Source organism: Silene latifolia, chromosome 4, assembly GCF_048544455.1.
Source record: "Silene latifolia isolate original U9 population chromosome 4, ASM4854445v1, whole genome shotgun sequence".
Classification (NCBI taxonomy): Eukaryota; Viridiplantae; Streptophyta; class Magnoliopsida; order Caryophyllales; family Caryophyllaceae; genus Silene; species Silene latifolia.
The window spans coordinates 22,332,051-22,355,734 of record NC_133529.1 but is presented as its reverse complement, the minus strand read 5'-3'; the positions used below and the strand labels follow the sequence as shown (position 1 = coordinate 22,355,734).

The 23,684-nt window shown below is 37.1% G+C and overlaps 3 protein-coding genes across 6 annotated transcripts; 2 read left to right on the top strand and 1 right to left on the bottom strand.

Moving 5' to 3' along the window:
- Positions 1–8,677: 8,677 nt before the first annotated feature.
- Positions 8,678–9,703, top strand: LOC141651231 (flavonol sulfotransferase-like). Its single transcript, XM_074458949.1, has one exon. The coding sequence runs from the start codon at positions 8,678–8,680 to the stop codon at positions 9,701–9,703; it is 1,026 nt and encodes a 341-aa protein (XP_074315050.1).
- Positions 9,704–10,308: 605 nt separating this feature from the next.
- Positions 10,309–19,185, bottom strand: LOC141653236 (large ribosomal subunit protein bL17c). 4 transcript variants are annotated; one of them, XR_012547362.1, is made up of 4 exons: positions 19,068–19,185; positions 18,094–18,310; positions 17,078–17,664; positions 10,309–10,334 (listed from the first exon to the last, which is right to left on the bottom strand). XR_012547362.1 is itself a non-coding variant. In XM_074460940.1 (4 exons), exons 2-3 carry the CDS (start codon positions 18,302–18,304, stop codon positions 17,258–17,260), a joined length of 618 nt encoding a protein of 205 aa, XP_074317041.1. In that variant the 5' UTR covers positions 18,305–18,310; positions 19,068–19,185; the 3' UTR covers positions 16,201–16,390. The 4 variants fall into 4 exon arrangements, 2 of the variants coding, with proteins under 2 accessions (XP_074317041.1, XP_074317040.1); XR_012547361.1 differs by having other exon boundaries at positions 10,309–10,368; positions 17,112–17,664; XM_074460940.1 differs by lacking the exon at positions 10,309–10,334 and adding an exon at positions 16,201–16,390 and having other exon boundaries at positions 17,258–17,664.
- LOC141651229 (cytosolic sulfotransferase 6-like) lies at positions 15,549–16,040 on the top strand. Its single transcript, XM_074458948.1, has one exon. The coding sequence runs from the start codon at positions 15,549–15,551 to the stop codon at positions 16,038–16,040; it is 492 nt and encodes a 163-aa protein (XP_074315049.1).
- Positions 19,186–23,684: the final 4,499 nt, after the last annotated feature.

Below are 23,684 nucleotides of genomic sequence, written 5' to 3'. Positions count from 1 at the left end.
CAGCAGAAGCAAGTCGGGTAACGTACTCCATAGGGAGGCGGTCACTATCTACTTGTTATTTTAGTCTATCACGGTCACAAATTGGGGGGTGTTTTGTTTTGATTTCTAAACTGAACCGAATAAAAAGGCAATAAGAGAGACAACAATAAAAACTAATAAGGATGAAATGATGTGATCAAAAATAGAGAAAGATGCTAGGATGTCGGTTCACCATGATGTCACACAATTCAGCTAAAGGTAGGGTCAGTCGGTTTGATGAGAAAAAGGTAGTGGAAAGGTCCTTCCGGTCCGCTATCCGCCCTAAAATACTACTAACTTAGCTTCCGCCCTCATTAGAGTAGTTTATTGTTCATAACAGGTCTGTTCATTCCAATCTTCCGATCTAGGTCTGAATTTAACCAGATTAATTACTTTAGTTGCATGCATTCAATCTAATAATAACAGTTATATTGCTATCAAACAATTCTCACATGCAAACTTTGCTAAACCAATTAAAGCATCGTTATTTTACTATCATGGCTCCCCTAATCTTAGCATTAAAGAATTAGCTATGCATAAATGTAAATAAAACAAGAATGAAAGATAAAGAAATAATAAACAACATGATGTAAAGATGAAAAGGAAGAATTCGCACAAACTAATAACAGTATTAATAAAACAGAAATTAAAGAACAATAATTAAATGTTGCAAAAGAATTAACTTGAATCAAAGAGAGTAAAAAGAGATTACAAAATTTCAGATCCGGAAATATAGAAAGCAAGTGACGTCGAACCCGAAATAATGAAAGGGAAGAAAAAGAGTCCCCTTAATCCTAATTAAGTCTCTCCTATTTATAGGAGAGATATTTATTTTTATCTAAATATGATAATAGGATATTAAGTAAATAAGAATATGCGAGGAAATCACGCATCAGCTAGCAAAGTGCTCAATCGAGCGTCTTCAATGTTCTTGATCGAGGAAACATCCAGCCAAACCTCTCGATCGAGTATAACAACTACTTGATCGAGGACCTCCTTATTGCCACTTCTCGATCGAACACAGCAGTGGTTCGATCGAGTACTATTCACCATCCAAAGGCTTTTAATCGAGCAAATAGGCAAGCAAAAGCTCTCAATCGATGACTTCACCCCTGAACTAGCCATAGGACGTCTGATTCAGCTTCCAAGGCGACTTCACGCATCCCACGGCAGTAGGTATTTCCGCTCCAATTCCTCTATCTCTTAAATGCAAGCTAACGGGACAGTAAAAGGCTCAATTCCGCTTCTTTCAGGTTCATTCCTGCAATTAAAGCCAAACGAACCAAAGTAGAATATTCGGGGCATTTCGTAGCCTAAAACTACGGGAATTGTATAGAAATATGTGCATAAGAGGCTCAAAAAGACTATATAAAATACACGTATCAATAGTCTCGGATTAAGGGACTAATTTCTTAGCCTCTCCTAAAATTGAACACAAAATTGCCACTTTGATTATCAACTCATCACAAACACACTATCAAGCATCCCTAAGAACTCTCAATCAAGGAAATATTAATCATATATTGATAAAAGATGTAAACTTTCACTCACACATTTCATCAAACAGCTTCTATGCATGTTTATGAAGACCAATAAATCACTCAAAACATAAATGTTAACAACCCATTCACAACAGCTAACCCTTACTTGGGATCCCCCTAACCCTAGGGAGGACTACTCACTCATGTTAACAAGAGACATGTAAACAATTGAAGAGAGAAACACAAACATAACAATAAACATTATTATGCTAATTGAAACAACAATTAAAGATGGAAATAGGAATGTAAACAATTGAAAATTAAAGTGAATAAAGAAAGAAATTGTACCAACACTTAAGAAAGATGGAACCTTTGGATTAATAATGGAAGAATTTCTTCAAAATCTCACTTACAAACACAAACAACTATGGTAAACAATTCAAATAAACTAGATGTAAACTAAATTATAGAGTAATTAAGGAATGATTAAGGAAAGATTAAAACTTGGTTATGAAAAATTAGCATAAAAATAGGAAATATTTGAGATTTAGAATATTGTGTCCAAAATGAATTATGGAGGGGGTATTTATAGTTTACACAAAAATTAGGTCAAAAATTACAAAGGAAAGAAAGATTTCAGTCGTGGGGTCTGAGCTGGCTGATCGGCAGCCGGTGGACCACCCGGCTGGGAGGCTCCTGTAAGTTTCCCTTCAAAATATTGGTCATCAGATATTCCCAGTCGGTGGGCCGGCTCGGAGTCTTCTGTTGATTTCCTTCACTTTCGAAGTCATCAGGTGTGCACAGTCGGGCTGCCGGTGGGCTACCCGGCTCCTGTATCATTTCCTCTCTTTTATCCCTTTGGCTCATTAGGGTAGATGCCTAGCCGGTAGACCTACCAGTTGCCGGCCGACCGACTGAGACACTCTTCTCAGCTTCTTCTTCTCTTCTTCCCTATGCTTTCTTCAAACCGACCTAACTTGCTCCCATTTCTTCATTCCCGTCTCAAATCCTACAACATGAGACACAAATTCATAGAACTAGAATTTGGGACACAAAATGCAAGCAATAGCTAATAAACCGTCTCAAAACGGATCAAAACGCATAGAAAAGAGGGGAAGAAACGTGACTAAAAAACTACACATCAAAATTCCCCACACTTAGGTCTTACTCATCCCCGAGTAAGTGAGGAAAAACTTTAGACCTTTATTCACCCTCTACCTAACTAAGCTAATAATATCCGAATAGGGTTTAGCTTCACCCGGAGCTCTTTCAACTCATAATTTGACACTTCATGAGGGGAAGCGCTCTCTTGCAAGGCAAGTAAGGTCTTGCTATAAAATTTTGATTCAAAATGGCACTAAATTACCAAGTAATTCATGGAAATGAATCAAACAAAACACGCACACTTGTCTCATTCAAGCGGGATTTCAAAAACCGAACAAAGAGAGTCTTTAGTGGAGGATGTCGTCTCAAGGTCTTACCGAGGTGTCGATCCCCTAGCTCTAGCTCAAGTAGACAACATTGACAACACGGAATGCCCAAGAAACAAATTCTAGGCGGGAAAAGGGAAAGTACGTCGCTATGCTCCCAAGATTGACACGATACACACAAGATTCGAATCCATATCAAGCCTTTGACCGGAAGAGACCCAAGTACCGACTCTCACGGGTTTCACTAGTCACTCAATGAAATAACAGGGTGATTTTTGAGACATAAGTAACCAAAATCACTCTCTTAACTCGACTTGCGAAGCATGTCCGCAATATAATACGATACTCCATCCAATATCCGCAAGAGAAGTCTTAAAACGATGCACATACAAGAGAGACAATCGGGTTGTAACGGAGCTTGGGTTAGGTGAAAAAGGTTCTGTGCAAGCATCGTTTTAGGAAATGTTAGGCTAAAGGTTGAGTAGTCGCCACATCCAGCCAATCCACTAAACCACACCCAATGCAAAAGAATTCTCCACAAAATTTGGGAAAGATTACCAATTCCAAAAATCAATCAATTCTTTTCAAAACAAGTTTCAATTACAAATTTATAAACCCTTTAGAATCCAAAAGACCTATGACATACTCCAAGGGAAATTCTATTGCCCTAAGATGATTGGGGATGTCCAAGATGTGATCAAGAGGTGTGCTCCTTGCCAACAATCGAAGTCTTACTTCCAAACAGGCCCTTACACTCCTCTACCCGTTCCAAATCAGCCATGGGAAGACATAAGCATGGATTTCATTGTTGCTCTACCAAGAACTCCAAAAGGAAAGGATACAATCATGGTGGTTGTGCATAGGTTTAACAAAATAGCTTACTTAATTGCTTGCAAGAAAACCGAAGATGCAACTAGTGTGACGGAGCTGTATTTCAAATAAGTGGTCAAGCACCATGGTGTTCCTAAGTCATTGTCTCGGATATGGATTCAAAGTTCATGAGTCATTTTTTGGAGAACATTATGGAAGCTACTCAAGACAAGGCTGTAATTATTTAGCACCTCCTATCACCCTCAAACTGATGGGCAACCGGAGGCTACCAACAAGACCTTAGGGATGATCCTTAGATGCACGGTTGGTAAGTCATTGAACGATTGGGACCTCAAACTAACTCAAGCCGAGATTGCCTTCAACCGAGCACCCTCCACAGCCACGGGAAATTCACCGTTTGAAGTTGTCTATGGCACAAACCCTTTGATGCCTACTGATTTGAGTCCTATCAAGAGGAGTTCAATTGACTATGGTGCCAAGAAACGAGTTGAACAAATGCTCCATATCCATGCTCAAGTTAAGAAGCAAATTTAGAAGAGTAATGAAGCTTATAAGGCGAGGTCTAAGGGTCCTAAGCAAGCCAAGAGCTTTGAGCCCGAAGATTTTGTATGGATACACTTGAGAAATGAGAGATTTAAAGAAAAAAAAAGGAAGAATAAGCTCATGCCTAGAGCTAATGGCCCATTCGACGTTCTTCAAAAAATCGGGTCAAATGCATACAAGATTAATCTCCCCAGAGAATATGGAGTCCATGGCACTTTCAATATTGGTGATTTGAGCCCTTACTATGAAGAGATTGAAGATAACAATGTCGAGGATTTGAGGACAAATCCTTTTCAAGAGGGAGAGATTGGAACGAAAATCACACAAGCGAAATTTCATGAACTCACCTGGTTTTGGACCCGCTTCCAATTTGAGGTCCAAGGTCTCAACCACGGCCTAAGTCATGCAACCACCGGTCAATATGATCATTTGGGAGAGTCTTGAACATTTTTGTCTAGGAGATTGTGCCCTAAAAATGATCATATCAGAAATTAGCTTAAGGACACTTCCAAGCTATCACTTGGTGCGGTTTTGGAGGAGCAAGTACAATGTCGCTTTCAACCTTCCTCATTTGATCAAGCAAGCTCTATGGATTCTTTTTGCTGTCATTTGGGACTTATTACCCTTCCATATGGTCCATGTGCGGCCCCAAGAAGTCCACCTTATAATTAAATAAGCAAGAGCAAGCAAACAAGGATGATTGTCCTTATTAGCTCATCTACTTGATACTTTTTACTTTATGCTTTATCATTTCAGATTTGTAAGGCCTTTTGGCCGTTTTTGTTGGTCTCATTTTGCAGATCCTTGTGGTCCTTAGATGTAATTTGGATGGATAAGATTGAATTGTTTTGATCTATATAAACCAAGCAAACCTATTGAGAACATTCAGATTTGATTGAGATAAAAACACAAGTTTGAAAACCTAGTTTTCTACTTTAATTCTTTGCTTTGTGCTAGAAACCCCTTTATTGCTAAGTGCTTGGAGTTAGGTCAATCCTTTGTTTTGTGCTTGGATTAACTCTTACGGTTGAATCTTGGTTTAGTGCTTTGTTCAAGTCATATACAAATCACGCAATTTCGATCACTTTTTAACAGTCCATTTGTACGTTTAATTCGCATTTTTCTTAAAGCATCACGTTTTAGTCCACATTCCCTCCCCATAAAAAACGACGAGATTTTCTATCAATGGTGTCACAAAATGTCCTCAAAATTTTAGCTGTCTGCATTCTATAACTGGCTATTGTTGACAAACTCGACTTAACCAACGTTGCTCTTCCTACTAACGAGAGCTTATTCTTTAATTACTTAAATATGCTTATTGACGAGAAATCGAGAATCGAATCAAATCATTAATTATTTCACAAAACTAATACTGTAACACTGGCAAGAATCAAATTCAGGTCACGGTCCTCGAAATCAAGTTATATCCATGTGCGCGGCCGGACCAAGGCGCATGCAAGGCAACAGAGAGACATGCTCATGTGAACTAAACTAATACGCTGTCCTATAATTTAGAGTCCATTTTTGAAATAATGGTCAAAAATAAAATATTTGTCCTTTTGGGTCGGTTTTGAAAATATTTGTCAAAATGGTGTCCACGTAGGCTCGGGATTTCTAGACCTGAAACACGCCACTACTAATGGCGTGTTTTGTGAAGGAAACACGCCATTAGTAGTGGCGTGTCTTTACAACAATTTTTTAACTCAACTGACTAAACTTAAAAAAAAAAAAAAAAAAAAAAAAAAAAAAAAAAATTACACAAGACACGCCATAGGGGATGGCGTGTTTCCCCTCCGAAACCCGCCATTCCCAATGGCGTGTTTGTTTTAGTCCATTTTTTAATGAAGTTTCTTTCCCTACTCATTATAAACACGCCATTTGTAGTGGCGTGTTTTAGGTCCAGAAATCCCGAGCCTACGTGGACACCATATTGACAAATATTTTCAAAACCGACCCAAAACGACAAATATTTTATTTTTGACCATTATTTCAAAAATGGATTCTATAATTTATAGTAATGTTATAAAATGTTATTTCCTTAAATCCCTTTACAATAGGTCTAATTTGTGACGAATATTTTCGTCACAAGCTTGTGACGGGTTAAGTATCATTCACGTGGATAGATAAGATAAAAAGTAGAATGTATAGAGAATCACAAGTGACCAGTGGCGTTTCTAGGATAGTAACAATGGGGGTTCGAGTTTCTGATTTTTTTTTTTCACCTTAAAGAATGATTAAAATTTTGCTCTCAACAAAAACAATTTTATATGTTTACTAAAATAAGTAAATTAAAAGTGACAAAATATCAACATTGCCTCTTAAATTTAAATACACTTTTTCTTTACTAAATTTATAAAGAAGACGATGATTTTAGAATAACTTTAGATGGGGAGGAGATAATAAAATTAAAATGAAGTGAGTATTCTTTATGGTTGAATATAAAACTTAATTTTTTGTAGAAGACCGTAAATGAAAACAAAGTAGAAAATTAAAAAGATAAATTTTATATGTTTACTAAAATAAGTAAATTAAAAGTGACAAAATATCAACATTGCCTCTTAAATTTAAATAAACTTTTTTTTTACTAAATTTATAAAGAAGACGATGATTTTAGAATAACTTTAGATGGGGAGGAGATAATAAAATTAGAATGAAGTGAGTATTCTTTATTGTTGAATATAAAAAACAACTTCTTAAATTTTTGTAGAAGACTATAAATGAAAACAAAGTAGAAAATTAAAAAGATAAATGATTAATATGTGAAAAGAAAACATATATGATGAGTAAAAAAAGGGAAAAAGAGATAACACTAGGATTTGAACCCATAACCTTGAAGTTGAAAAAGCACTTCCTGACGGTTGAAAACTTGAAATAGCACTACACCAATATGCCTTTAATGCTACAATCTTATTGTAAATTGTACATACAACGGGGGTTAAATTAAACGGAAAATTCACGTGGTACCCTCAAACTTTGCCATTTTGCACGTGGTACCCAACTTTTTAAGTTTGTGTACATGATACCCTATATGTTTGATTTTCATGCACAACATGCCCTTTTTGTCGCTAGAAAAAAATACAATTGCGCATAACTCCGAGACCGGAATTCAGAATCGGCCAATTTTTTTTTCTAAAATGATTATCTCGTCATAACCTACGATTTGAGGAAAAAAAAATTGTCGACTGATATTTTATGGGGTTTTTTAAAACAGAAATCTTAAATCAACCATATTTTCGATGATAAACTTCCGAATGACCATTTTCGTTTTATCAATTTATAGATCTCGAGGAGATAATCAATTTGAAAAAAAAAAATTAGTCAATTCCGATTTTTGGTTTATGATTTATGCTCAATTGAAAATTTAAAAAACGATAAAAATGGCGTGTTGTGCTTGAAAATCAAATCTCAAGGATATTATGTGCACAAACTTAAAAAGTTGGGTACCACGTACAAAATGGCAAAATTCGAGGGTACCACGTGAATTTTCCGTAAATTAAATTGTGTGTAGATTGTTAGGTTGTTCTATGATGCAGAAAATCAGAGATTATTTTTTTGTGTCTTTTCTTCACATTCCTCATGTCTATTATATAGATATGAAGGGGAAAAAGGGGAGAATGTATCCTTGATCAGTTGTTACTCTTCATAAATTCAACCAGATTCAACCCCGTCATAGTTATTTGAACGAAAACTATACCGTAATTCCGTAATAATTATGCAAGCGTACTCTCCGTACTTCCCGAACTCACATTATATTATTTAGAAATTACCCATCTATGAACCAAACTTAAATACGCCAAAATGAAGAATTAGCAAAAAAAACTTGTCAAATCTACTCAAGTAGCGTATTATTTAACCAATTTTAGTTTTAAGACGGATATACCTACCTGCTTCGAAAAAGACCAATCCATCAAAATTTGTCAAGTCATTAATTGATACTCTCTTGAGTCTCCGTCCTAGTTATTTGTTTACCTTTGATTTTGACACAAAGACTAAAAAAAGAGGAAGAACCAATATTTAAATTTTTAATGATACCAAGAGATTTCTCGTATCGTTCAAGATATCTTTGACCAAATGTAGATATGAAGTCAAGTAAACTACTACAATATATTTTGTAGGGCAAGTGGATCAATCGACTCTTTTACATATTAGATCGTCTTGTTTGTGACCGTCAGAGGTTTGTGACCTCTCATAGACCCACTTTTACTTGCTCTCTCACTTGCTTTTTCACTTGTTCCTTATGAGAGAGGTCAGAAGCTTACAACGGAATAGTGCCGTCACGACATTACAAGTGAAAATTTGTGTCTACATATATAATAATCCAGTCCCCTAAGAGTAGTGGTAGTCAGAATTGAGAAATACATCCACAAATACAAAATGAGTCAAAATGTTGTAAACAAAGAAGTTGAAGTAAGCGAAGAAGAAGTTGATGATCTTGTAAAATGGCTTCCAAATGCTGTATTATTGGGGAATGATAGGCAAATTTTTAACTATAAAGGTTTTTGGTGTGAAAGATACTTTCTTAAGAGTACTCTCAAGTCTCAACGGAACTTCATTGCTAAAGACACCGATGTCATCATCGGTGGCCTCCAAAAGACCGGTACAACTTGGTTGAAATCCTTGTTGTTTTCGGTTGTAGAGCGAGTAAACCACCCCGTTAACCAAAGCTTATTGCTTAACCATAACCCCCATGCGCTTGTGCATGGGCTTGAGACTCATATTTACGCGGATCAGACCGACTATCTGAACCTGAACCTGACTCATCTAGGTGAACCTCGGCTTTTAAGCACCCACTTGCCATACGCCTTGATACCCGATTCCATCCGGGTATCTAAGGCAAAGATCGTGTACATAACACGACACCCTTTAGACATGCTTGTATCCCAATATTATTTTACATTGTCCATCATGAAAAAGAAAACAACCGAGGAGGACGATTTCATTCCTCCTCCAATCCAAGACTTCTTCGACGATTTTTGCCTAGGTAAGTACCCTTTTGGACCATATTTCGACCACGTGGTTGAGTTTTGGAAAATAAGCATAGCGCAACCAGAGAAGGTGTTGTTTCTCAAGTACGAGGATTTGAAGAGTGATCCCGTCAAGAACCTAAAGAGGTTGGCGGAGTTTATAGGTATGCCCTTTTCTTCCAAGGAGGAAACTGAAGGTGTAATAACCCAAATAATTAACCTGTGCAGCTTCAAAAATCTCAAAGAATTAGAGGTTAATAAGAACGGGGTCGTAATCAACGACTTATTGGACAAGAAATCTTTCTTCAGGAATGGCCAGGTTGGAGATTGGAGTAATCATTTTACTCCTCTTATGGTGGAAAAGATGGATATAATCATGCAACACAAGTTCAAAGGTACCGGCTTATCCTTCAACTTGCTTCCTCAACAGCTTTAAGTCACATAACACGGTGCCGCCCACTGGCGGAAGTAATGGGGGCTAGTAGGGGTTTAGACAAAAATAAAAATAAGAATGTAATTTCGTAATATTTATTTCCCTCTCTCTTTGATATTGTGTGCTTTAAACTCCATCTTTGTATTACTCCATATATCTCGCAATAAGATTCAGTTTTCTTTTTACAATAAAATTTGCACTTTTGTTTATGTCTGTTATTTGTAGTTACAATGATATGTAGTCCCACATATTTCTCGATTTGCATTTTCTTCCACTGATTCTCGCGTGCCTTAATTCTTGTGCTATTGGGAGTATGAACTGACCTTGTTATGAAATGGAGAGAGTAGTTCTTCAATTGAGATAGCCACGGTAACTAGTTTTTATATTTCAATCAATTTTGTACGTATCTGTTAAAAGTACCTTGCTTATAATGTTCTTCGGAATGGGTTGGCTTTAACGGGTGTACAAATAAATAAAACCCGATCACAAAAACACGGAATTTGTCACCTTCCTGGATCAAGATATACAAGAAGAAAGACTATTTTCATATCATAAAGCAAAAGATCCATCATATAACTAGTCATATAATGACAATGTTGGTGCATCTGTCTGAAAATTGAGCGCTCAACGTAGACTACGTCAGCATTCAGGAACATGTGCTCGTGTTCCTGTCCGCACTTAAAACGCCTGTCAAAAACACAAGGGTAAGAATTTAGAAATCAATATTGTGCGTTTTCTGCTAACCAGATACAATTTCATCTAATACCGTGAGTCTCAACTCAGAAGCAATTAGAAAAACCCCGAGAGTCCATCGGTTTTTGAATTGTGTTAACAGGGGACAGAGGAGAGGCAGAGGAGGCAGCCTCGGTGGTGGGTAGCAAGGAAGGAGAGGTAAGGCCTAAGGGTAACTGGGAGTAGTAAAGTATTAGAACAAGGGACTCAACTATTGAAGATGATAGCTTTAAGGACCTCATTTATAAAGGACAAGCTATAAGGACCTCCCATCCATTTACGTTGGACTTCCGTTAACTATTTACATTTTGTTTGATAATTCTCTCTAATTCTCTCTTCATTCATCCATACGGTCCCACTACTATTCGCTCCTTGTAATTGGCAAGGCATAAATTCTCATTTGTGACGAAAAATGTAACCATTTTACGATAAAATATAACTATTATTTAAAAATAAGAATTTATAAATAGTTATTGATGGGGCATATTCTGCACCAATACTGTCAACATATCGAGAAGTCAAAGAAATCCACAAAGTCAACGACTTAGACAAACCCTAGCCGATCGACCCATCGGCTGTCTCTTGGGTCTCGGCCAGAACTAGCCACCGGGACACATATCCGCGTACTCATATCCAAGGCCCCTCGGCCGGCCTGCCATGGTTCCATCGGCCGAGGGTAGAACGGTCTTTCCACCTGCTAGCCACTTGGCCACTTGGCCACTACGTGACAAAAGGTGAAAGCCTATAAATACTCCTCAACCTTCATTGAGGAAAGGATCCACAACTTAACCTAAATACACTATTCACCTGGTAATATCTTCCTTATCTCTCTACAATACATACTTAGCCAAGTAACACAACTTAATCCTTTAAGTTTACTGACTTGAGCGTCGGAGTGAGTACGCTTGGCACAAAGCCAAGCCCTCAGTTCGTTCATTGTTGCAGGAGAGGCCGAGAGGAACGATTAAGGCAAGAAGGATTCAACTCAAGACATCATTCTACAAGCCGCGGGTGGTAACAATACTTGCTCTGGAATTACACCCGGAACAGTTATATTTTATCATAAAATTGTCACATTTCCTCCGTCACAATTTGTGACCTATCACAAAAGAGACCACAAGTTAACAAAGAATATTGAATATTTTGTGTTTAAAGTCGGTTAATGGTTTACGAGTGGATAATGAGTATTTTGGGTGATTAAACCATAAAATAATCTGATTATATATCTTGTATATTTAGTTCGCTAATAAATATTCTTCTGTGTTATTCATTTATGTTCCTATTCCATTTTTTTTGTGTCTCATTCATTTAGTCATTTATTTCAAGTGATTTATTCCGTGGCATGTTTTTGTGCATATCTATCCTACGTCGACCCATTTTAGGTAATTTCTTTCAAGTGATCCCCATTTCGTTAATTCCTTTGTATTTGAAGCTTATTTTGGGGAAAAAATCTTTTGAAAACATATTTTATATTTAATGTACATGTCTTATAAATTTTAAGTGATATAATTACTAACATTAGATCATTATTTTTCTTTTATATTTAATACATTCAGATATAATATAAAATTATCTTTATCTTATCGAGTAGCGTCTGGACTCTGGAGACGGATTTAATCCTAAAATAACGAGGCATATTAAAATGGAGTCGATCAATCGCGTTTATAGATTTTTGGTCCAGATTCTGAGTTCATAGTCCAAGAACTCAAGATTTATGGTTTATAACAGTAAAAAAAACAAGTCTGATAAGTTCAAATCGAAAACAATCTTTTTACATGGAGCTGCATTTGCATGTCTTAAATATTGTCGTAAAACTTGTGCTACATTGTATTAGAATGTAAGAAAAAAAAAAAGGGAGCTGAGTTCTTAATGTCAAGGTGTACTTTTAATCTTTGATTATGAAATTAAAGGTAACGGCGTCAACTTGGAATGGGCAATAGTACAACTGAGGTCCTTAAAACCTCACATCTATAATTGGGGTCCTTAAAGCTTTCTTTTCTCATAATTTGGGTCCTTTTTATATGGTTTACTCGGGTAATTGGTAAGGCACAGCACCTAGCAACCGAATAATCAATAAGTTTGTGTACTTTTTAGAGGTTTGTTGACAAACCTCTCCATTGTTGGGTATGGTGGTTGAGGTTGAGGTTCATAGATGAGAATGGTTACAATTTTGTATAGATTTGTCTATATTTATGAGATTTGTTTATTGTTGTAAGAGAAGTAATGGTTACAATTTTGTATAGGTTTGTCTATATTTATGAGATTTGTTTATTGTTGTAAGAGAAGTTTGTGTGTTGAGTGATGTGGCATTAGATAAACCTCATTTGGTTTAGAACGAAGATCGAGTTTTGTGGTCAATAATAGAAGACTGAGCAATCAATCTCGGAAATTGCGCAGAAGAGTATAGAGAATAAGTGATCCAAAAGAAGCCCTTTTACTACTACACATATTAGTAGTATAAACCAAGTGATCGCTTATAAACTATAATATTGTAGCTTTTTCTACCAATGTAGGATAAAAAGAGCTTCTTTTGAAGCAACATTTCCAACAGGAACAAATATAAAATACAAAAGATATTGCTCTCTTCCATCCAAACCAAAGCTAAAAGTTGTTTTATCAAACTTGTCGAGGCACGTTTTACAATATAAATTTCTTTGGTTACACATTATTAAAAATAAATTTGATATTCTAAATACTCCCTTCTATTCTCTAACATCTTCTCTCTTACTTTCAATATCCTTCATTTTCACTACAAATCTCATTCCTCTTAAAAACTCCTCAAAAACCAATGTGTAACATTTGTGTTATAGTGAATAAGAGGGAGAAACATTCAGGACAATAAATCAAACAAGTTCTCACATGTTTAAATTTTGCTTTATAGATTAAGAATAATATCAAAGATTCTCTACGCTCATGAATAGTGCCAAAAAAATACGTGTTACACTGTTACCTTTAGCTTAAATGGGAGAAAATATTTACTAACAAAAGCAAGTTATAAAGATGGTGCATTCAGATTACAAAAGGTCTCGGGTCAACAAACATTAGCTTATCAACAAACCAATTGATTATCGATTGTCTATAGTTCTATTACTCCCAAGTACATATGGTGCAGATGTGATATACTCCCTCCATTCAACTCCACTTTGCAGGTTTCTCTTTTCCACACTATTCACAAGCGGACATTTAACTTCAGTTTTCTCTCGATATATAAGTTAAAATATATTCATGTGGGATCTTATTTGATTCGTCTTTAAGAGTACATTAAAAATATTTAACTTTTATAATTTTTGCAAATACATAGCTAAAGATATTTACCGCGTAAAAATCGCGTTGACAAACGTGATAAAACAAACACGTAAAGTGGAGTTGAATGGAGGGAGTAAGTAAATGGTAAGCTAAAGCGTGCTATAAAGATAATACTCTCAAGTACTTCCTTTGTCATAATTATTTGTTTGACTTTAATTATAATATTTCTTATAAAAGAATAATAAAAAAAAAAATAAAAAAAAAAAATAAAAAAAAAATAAACAAAAGATTGGTATATATGGAGTCTATACACTTTGAGAGTAAGTGTATGTACAACCTATGCATGTGCACGGACATAGATTCAAGAGAAAACCCAAAACACTTGCCAAAGTTATTAACGCATATATGTAGCAACGCAAAATCTTATTTCAGATGGACAGTTTTCTCGTCTGAAATAAGACCGACAAAATATTGTCATTTCTTAAGAGAATGTAAGCAGTGAATTTAGAAAATGTTATTACTAGAGGTGTCACTTTTTACCCTGAAAATAATGGGAAAAATAATGGTAACATGTTATCAGAAAAATATAAACATTTTACTATCAAATAATAACATGTTGTCCGTCTTATTTCAGACCAAAAACAGTGGTCTGAAGCAAGACGCACTAATGCAGCAATGCATGCAGACAGATAGTTACCCTGGCAGACTGGCTCCTGTTAGCTAAATTAATACGCAGTTCTACATGTGGCCCCCAACTGCGTCGTCGACCTCTAGTCTCTACTTTCTAGTCCACATTAGTACGATATTATACGTTTTGGGCCAAATTCTCGATGATTTGTTTTTAAGGATCTTCGCAAAAGTCTTATAATGAGAAGAGGGAAGGAAGGAGACTTGATACCATGATAGATAAACCATCTCAACCAAAACCTTAAGATAATGATTGAAGTCCAATAATTATATTTATTTCCTATTAATATCACTTAGCTAAGATTTGAATTTGCATTCTAACAATCCTCTACTCTAATCAAGGATCATCTGAAAACTCCACACCATGCAACCTCAATTTCTAGGCACTCCAAACATCATCAAATCTTATTAATAAATGACCTTTTGACCAACAAATAATGCTATCGAGCCATGTATGCATGTCTTCACCACATGTTGCTTCCACTTTGGCTCATGCATGCACCCACATGCTCTTGGGCCGCATGCATGCTCATGTGTCCCACTTGAAACTGTACTACCCTTACATATCAAATAAATTCCAAATCCGACCCTGAGTGATTTCACCATTAAAATTACATCTACAATTCCACATACAATGAGCGAAAATGACTTAAAGAAAGAAACAACAGTATCCGAAGAAGAAGTTGATGAGCTGATAAAATGCCTCCCAAAAGCTGTATTTTTGAGGTTAGATTGGCCAATTTTTAACTATCAAGGTTTTTGGTGTGAAAGATACTTTCTTAAGAGTACTCTCAAATGTCAACGAAACTTCATTGCTAAAGACACCGATCTTATCATCGGTGGCCTCCAAAAAACTGGTACAACTTGGTTGAAATCTTTGTTGTTTTCGGTCGTAAACCGGACAAACCACCCCATAAACCAAAGTCCATTGCTTAACCATAACCCGCATGCGCTCGTGCATGGCCTCGAGACTCATATTTATGCCGATGAGTCTGACTATCACCATCACTTGAACCATAATAACGACCATCTTGGTGAAACCTCTAAACCTCGACTTTTAAGTACCCACTTGCCATATACCTTGCTACCCGATTCCATCCGGGTATCTAAGGCAAAGATCGTGTACGTAACCCGAAACCCTTTAGACATGCTTGTGTCCCATTATCATTTTTTATTGTCCATCATGAAAAAGAATACGGAGATCCTTCCTCCGTCGTTCCAAGAGTTCTTCGAGGATTTTTGCCAAGGGAGGTACCCTTTTGGGCCTTACTTCGACCATGTGCTCGAGTATTGGAAAATAAGTGTTGCGCAACCAGAGAAGGTGTTGTTTCTCAAGTACGAGGATCTGAAAAATGATCCCGTCAAGAACCTAAAGAGGTTGGCGGAGTTTATAGGAATGTCCTTTTCTTCCAAGGAAGAAACTGAAGGCGTAATAACCCAAATTATTAACCTCTGCAGCTTAAAAAACCTCAAGGAATTACAAGTTAATAAGGGTGGAGTGGTAATCCACCAGGATTTGGACACTAAATTTTTCTTCAGGAATGGCCAGGTTGGAGACTGGACTAATCATTTTACTCCTCTTATGGCGGAAAAGATGGATATGATGATACAACAGAAGTTCAAAGACACTGGCTTATCCTTCGACTTGCTTCCTCAACACCGTCAAGTCACATAATACGGTGCCAACCAGTGGCGGAAGGAAGTAATGGAGGGCTAAATGTGACCACTTTATAAATAGTAACCACTTCTAAAATGTTACCTATTCAATAATGGTCACATTTTCTCATTAAAATGGTCACATTTGGGTCAGATCCCGTCACAAATGAGAATTTGCATACAAGAAAAACCATTTTCATATCATATAAGCAAAAGATACAAAAAAACGGCAGCGTGCACATACATATATAAACTAGTCATACAATGATAATGTTGGCAACTGATCTCTGTCTGAAAATTGAGCGTTCAACGTAGAAATGGTCAGCTTTCAGGAACATGTGCTCGGTGCTCCTGTCCGCACTTAAACGCCTGTCAAAAACACGAGGGTAAGCTTTTAGAAACCAACCTAGGCCGTTTTTCTACCGTCAAGTCATGTACAAGACCATCTTACCATGAGACATTCATAATTACTCAATTTTGATATTCATCAGTTATGGAACATTGGCACCACTTCACAATGGTATGGTCTCATACAACTATACAAGTTATGTGTATTTCTGCTAAGTCCAAATACAATTCATCTAATACCGCGAGTCTCAACTCAGAAGCAATTAGAAAACCCGCGTTGCACGACAACAAATTCTTAGTTCCTTGTTAGCAAGTGGCAACAACACAGCATACGAAATATGGTTCTTAAGCTAATCATATACACGTATAAAACGACAATGCAATAAGAGGTAGTCGGCATTATAAATCCTGTCATGACATCAGCCAGAGGCGAGGAAGTAAAGCTAATGAAGATCCAAGACACTAGACTCTCATAGCAGTCTCACTCAAGCATAAATTATGAAGTATTAATTAGAAAATGACAAAAAAATAACGATAGAATGCTAAGAAAATGCAGATACGAGCTAAATGACTGAACACCTGTAGTAGACTAAGTGATTGTGAATCATGAGCCCTGAAGTGAGTTGAAGTGAAGTATGCTACAGCTATGTTAATAAGATTCAGAAATATATTCAACACAGGTACGTGGCCGAGACTCCGAGTGCCGGCTAGGCAATTTTGTGGAAATTCATCATGTTTTGGCTTAAAATGAAGTGTCTAATGTCATATTCATGTCTATACAAGAATGCGAGGCAATACGAAGTGTCTGAGTAACATAGAGTTATGGTTCAGTCCTACACAAAAGTTGGTAGAAAGTTTAAGAAAGAGGGCAAGTAGTCAGTGGAGTACCTAAACAAGCTCAATGTATGCCATTGGTGCATTGTCCCCTCTCCTTGGAAGAGTTCTAATGATCCTTGTATATCCTCCATTTCTCTCTCCATACCTATCTGGCACCTCAGCGAACAATGCATGAACAATTTGCTTCTCATAGATAAATCCGAGTGCTTGCCTTCTCTTGTGAAGTGAACCCTCTTTGGCCAAGGTAATCATTTTGTCAACATATTTCCTGACAGCGCTTGCTCTTGCTCTTGTAGTCTTGATGCGCCCGTGCTTCAGAAGCTGAGTTGTTAGCCCACGGAGAAGTGCACGACGCTGATCTGGGGGCCTGTTTAGTTTAGGAACTCGCCTTCCATGTCTCATGGCAAAGATTCGACCTCCATTATCAATTATTTTGAAGAGACTGTCGAAACCTTTCTCTGCGAGAAGATACTGCCATAAGTGTCACCTTAATGTAGATTGTAGATTACGAAAACAGCACAGCAGAAAGAAAATAAAACAATCACGTGCTGATTTATTAGGGTGTGTCACAAGATTAACGAACTTCAATTTCATTTCGTTACAAGTCAGAACACTCTATAAGATATGGGATTATGGTCATCAAATGACACAGCATATTCTCTAAGCAATACAACAGTGCGGGAAAACTGAGGAAATTTTCAGTTCATTTATAGGAGTACTACATATCTTTTTGCCGGGCATCTGAACAAAATTCACATCAAGGTCTCCTCGTGATGATAAATTTAATGAGATTATTTCTCCAACATGATATATGAATATTAACAAGAGAAAGTCGCCAACAAATAATTTCCTGATAGAGATCTATTTTTAAGGTTAGCAGATGATACCTAATCCGCTGGGGAATGAAGAAAGGGCGGGGCAAAGAGCATTGAGCCCATTATATTGAGGCAGAAGAGGCTTAGAACAACGTAGCGCTAGACGAGGCTTTGATGAAGTATTACAAGAAGCCAAAATGGGCGACTGGTGACGAGAAGGAACTGGAGGCAACGCCGACCTAAGAGTTACCATGCTCCATGTCGCTGATGAGGAACAAGCCATATTACACTGAAAATCAAAAAATCGAATCAAAATGAAAATAGGTTAAATGTGCAAGTGAACTGAACTGAACGGAATTGTTTTGAACTGAAAGCACAAAATAGGACAAAGTCACACAACCATATGATGAACAAGAAATAAGCTGAATTTTCCGAGGAAGAACCAACCCCAATTTAACGCGGTAAATAGAACTCCCAGAATAACTAGAGGCTCGAAATTACAAGGATTATCAAGTACAGCCTGTTCTTTTGGCCTGAAGTTATTCAAACTGAACTGGTATGATCCGTATTGAACTACTGAACTTTTAATGAACTAAATTGAGCAAAAATTAAGTCAAAAAGAACACCGCCTAATCTAAAAGTGTTTCAACTGCTAATAAACAAAAAAGAAATCTTTCCCAACAAAAATTTGCACTTCTAAAATATCCTAATCAATTGGTCTAGTGTAATTTGTAAAGACGGGTTTACCATAAGTTAGTGTAAAACTGCCTTACACAAGAATTTGTGAAGAAAAAAAACAGCCACCTCGCAATTAACAATACTACCCACCTAAAAAACAGCCAAAGACTGAATCTTTTTACATGTAATTCTATAAATTAATAATCCCACTATCTGGGCACATAAACACAATACTGTATAGTAAAGTAAACACTTTGATACATGCATTTCAACAAGTAATGCAACATTTACACTGTCAAATAAAAGAGAAACAGGTTTTAGCATTAACAAATGGAAGATTAATTTGCAGAAGAGATAGGAGAGATTACCAGGAGTGAATATGAATCAAGTGTGTAAAAGATGAGACACAATTTGGGTTGGATAAGGAATGAACCACAGTGAGAGTGTGTCTGATAGCAATTGTTTTTCTTTGCGAAATTAAAGAATGGGTTGATAACTTGGGGTAGATCAGACCGGTTAAATTCTGGGCCGATCCGAAAGTTTGACCTGACAACCCGTTTAACCCGAACTCGAAATCACCTGTTATTTTAGTTTCGGAATTCTATCCAAATGGGTTGACCCGTTGGGTTAAAGGTAAATCAAAAAGTTTATTAAAATCACAAATTGTTGTGTGAGACCATTTTACTCATAAGACTAGTCCACTAACTAAATGCCCAAATAGATTACTCAATAAATTTGTAAAAAAATATTTTATTTTGATAACCTAAAATTTAAGATTGATAACTTGTATATTTAAATGTGTTAATTTCATCATAAAATGTCGAGTTGTTAAAATAAAATTGAAATATAAATTAAATTAAATTTTATAATTTGGCCAGTCTTATACTATAGGACGGTCCTATAGGAGAGTTGTTGTATTAAAATATATGTTATTTCTAACAAATTATTATTTTTAGTACTTAAAATTGCAAATACAATTAAAAAATCAATTTTATAACTTTTTATAACATTTAATAATAAAATAATTATTAAAAAAGCTTTATTTTATAGTTATATACTTTATCGATAAAATGAAGCAATTATTTGTTTGATTTGAGGTCTGAAATTTTTATATTTGAAATTTTTTTGGTGGAATTTGATTAAGTTTAAAAGGAGCGAATTTAAAGAGAATTTTGGTTTCAATTTAGATGAGAGGGATAGAGTATAGAAAAATTATGAAAAAAAGTTTATGATTGAATAAATTGTGTCCATAAAAGAGCAATTATGTATTTTTAGACCGGTCGGGATCAAACACGGGATCTAGGTTCCCGCAAGTCTTTTTCTTCCTTCATTTATTCCCTCCTTTCCCGCTAGGGAAGCCGGTATGGAAGAAGGACAACATCTGAGTCATGCGGACTTCATTCTTTCTTCACTTTGAGTCGGGTTTGCTAGGTTGCATTTGTGGGACTTCCGCGTGGCGTGGCCCACCTTTAGGATATGTGGAGTCCACCTAACTTCTTCTTTCACTCAAATTTAAATAAGAATTGACCTGGATTGTTCCATTTCCCTACAAATTGCTTAATATACAAAAAACTCTAGAAGAAGCGATTTGTACCCGAAAATAACTCCAAAGAGAGGTAAGCAAGGAGAATGAACAAAGTATAAGGGACATGTATGCATAAATCCGATAGATCAAACTTTCCCAAACAGATTTAGACTAAAAATATCATTTCGATTACATAAACCAGCAAAAACCAAATTACTGAAATTTTAATTTATAAATTCAGATTTTAATTCAATTTCAAGATATAAAACCAGTTCGGTTTTCTTTCCTCAACCATACGGCCATACTAGCCATGATTAAAAAAAGCAACCCAAACGAATCAAAATTCTATCGAATACATTACTCCCAAATGTAAGTTAAGTTAGTAGAACCTTTTCTCTAGTATTACCAAGGAGGCAAGGATGTTAATTTTCAATTAATTATAATTAAATATTACTCCCGTGAAACTAATAAAATAACTTACTTTATGACTTTTATTGAATATTCATGTCCAACTTTTTCAAAGAGATTTGAAAACCGATAATTTGAACCTACCTAGCTCGTTCGAAAAGATGAGCACAATCGCACCACCCAACACCCCAACTCCAAACATGTCCGTCCACCTTCTCAACAAAAACTCCTCTCTCAGTCTCTCACTCGCACTCCCCTTTCCCTCCACCAATCTTGTTGCGTTTATGAACAAGCAACAGGAAGTAGAAGACATTGATGAATTATGCGGAAGAATGCAGTTGAGTTCATTGAATTGTAATTAATATGAATCAGAGTTTTTGTGTGTTAATACAAAGAGTACAAATGAGCTTATATACTCAGATGAACTTGTACAAGGACTGATGGATAAAAGGAAACACTCTTTGTTGGACAAAAGAGAGTACTAAGTTATAGCTGACTCTACACCCATAGGTGAATAAACAATACAAAAGTTATGTACTTGAACTAGCAGCATATCAACGTAGACTAAGGTGGATTGTGTGTAGGGTCTTGTTCTTTTCTACACTCCCCCTCAAGATGTGAGTGTATACCTGATGAAACTCCCATCTTGGATAATAAGTGATGATGCTGAGAAACAGTGCAGGACTTAGTGAGAACATCAGCTACCTGATCTTTGGTATTGACATAGGACGTGGTGAGAAGGCCTTGTTGGATCTTTTCCCGGATGAAATGACAATTCACTTCAATGTGTTTAGTGCGTTCATGGTATACTGGGTTTGCAGCAATGGCCAGAGCAGCCTGGTTATCACACTTAAGATGAGCAGGCCCCAAGTGTTGGAGACCAAGATCCTGCAGTAACTGAAAGAGCCAAGTAACTTCACAAGTAGTCATGGCCATGGCTCTGTATTCAGTTTCAGCAGAAGAGCGGGATACGATAGTCTGTTTCTTGGATTTCCAGGAAATAGGGGAGTTACCAAGGAGAATACAGAACCCTGTAGTGGACTTTCGACTGAATGCACATGAAGGCCAGTCAGAGTCACAGTAGGCAGTAAGTTTGGCAGCAGAATTACTGGCAAATAGGACACCCTGGCCTGGTGCAGACTTCAGATACCTTAACACCCTCCTGGCAGCTTGCATATGATCAGAGGTAGGGTGTTGTAAGAATTGACTCAGCAGTTGGACAGAGAAAGCAATATCAGGCCTGGTAATGGTCAAATAGATAAGTTTACCAACCAGTCGTCTGTATGTGTCAGGAGAGGGAAGAGGTGTGCCTTTGCCTGGTTCAAGCTTAATAACAGGATTGATGGGAAGTTGTATGGATCTTGATTTGTCCACGCCAAAAGATTGTAAGAGATCCAAGGTGTATTTCCTTTGTGAGATAAAAATTCCAGCACTATTTCTCTCAACTTCTATCCCGAGGAAATAGTGAAGTTCACCTAGATCTTTCATGTTGAAAGTGGAGTTGAGATGGTCTTTAAGAGCTTGAATCTCGAAGGAATCATTCCCTGCTATAACCATGTCATCAACATAGATGAGTACAACAGTGGTGCTCCCATTGATTTGTTTGACAAATAGGGAGTGATCAGCATGAGACTGTTTAAATCCATGAGTGAGCAGAGCTTGGGACAATTTAGAGAACCACTGTCTAGGTGCCTGTTTGAGTCCATAGAGAGATTTGAGAAGCTTACACACTTTACCTTCAGTGAGCTGTGGACTATACTCCCCCTGACCAGGTATGGTGAGTGTACCATCAGAATAGCCTAAGGGAGGCTTCATGTACACATCTTTAACCAAGTCCCCATGAAGGAAGGCATTTGCCACATCCATCTGGCAGGTTTCCCAATTCTGCATGGACACTATAGCTAGGAGGGCTCTCACTGTGGACATTTTGGCCATAGGGGCAAAAGTTTCATCATAATCAATGCCAGGCATTTGCCTGAATCCCTGACAGACAAGTCGAGTTGTGTACCTGTCAATGGTGCCATCAGAATTGTGCTTTGTTTTAAAGATCCATTTGCATCCAATGACCTTTCTATCCTTTGGAAGATCTGTAAGAATCCATGTGTTGTTGTCATAGAGAGCCTTTAACTCCAGATTCATGGCTTCCACCCACTTGGGGTCCTGTATAGCCTCTTGGAAGGTTGTGGGATCAGGATAGGTTAGATGAGTAGATACATGTCCAGCAAATGGTTTTTCCAAGTGAAGTTGGACTACATTGGCAATGGTGGTAGGGGCCATCACAGGATTGTTGACTATGTAGTCATTTGTCCACCCTGGAGCCCTTCTGTTTCTACTTGGCCTGCCAAGGGGCTCAGCGTCCTCAGGAGCAGGCATAGAAGCTGTGTCAGGGGGAGAAGCATCTGAGGAGTGAGTGGCATCCAGAGAGGTAGAGGACCCACTGGAAGGAGGGACATACACTGTTGTTTCTGGTTCCATGAGAGTAGAAGTGTCTTGCTGTGAAGGCAAGATAGGTGAGAGATGTTCATCAGATTGTAGGGTTGGAATGAACTGAGCAAAGTTCTTGAGCTTGCAAGGAAAGACATTCTCAAAGAACCTGACATCACGAGAGACAAAAGTAGTCTTCTTGACAATGTCATAGACCCTATATCCTTTCTGAGAGAGGGGATATCCTAAGAAAATGCAGGGTATTCCCCTGGGTTGGAACTTGTCTTTATCTCTAGTGGGATTGTGCACCATAACCAGGCATCCAAAAACCTTCATTCTGTCATAGGCAGGAATTTTATAAAACAGTATTTCATAGGGTGATTTGTGCTTCAGGATAGCAGATGGTAGTCTGTTGACGATGTAGGCTGCAGTAAGTACACAGTCACCCCAGAATGACAAAGGGAGGCCTGAACTGAATCTTATAGCCCTGCTTATTTCAAGTAGGTGCCTGTGTTTTCGTTCAACAACACCATTCTGTTGAGGGGTGTCAACACAACTGGTTTGTTGCCAGATGCCTTTGGATAGTATAAATCTTTTGCTGTCCCCTTCAGTAAGTTCCAGAGCATTA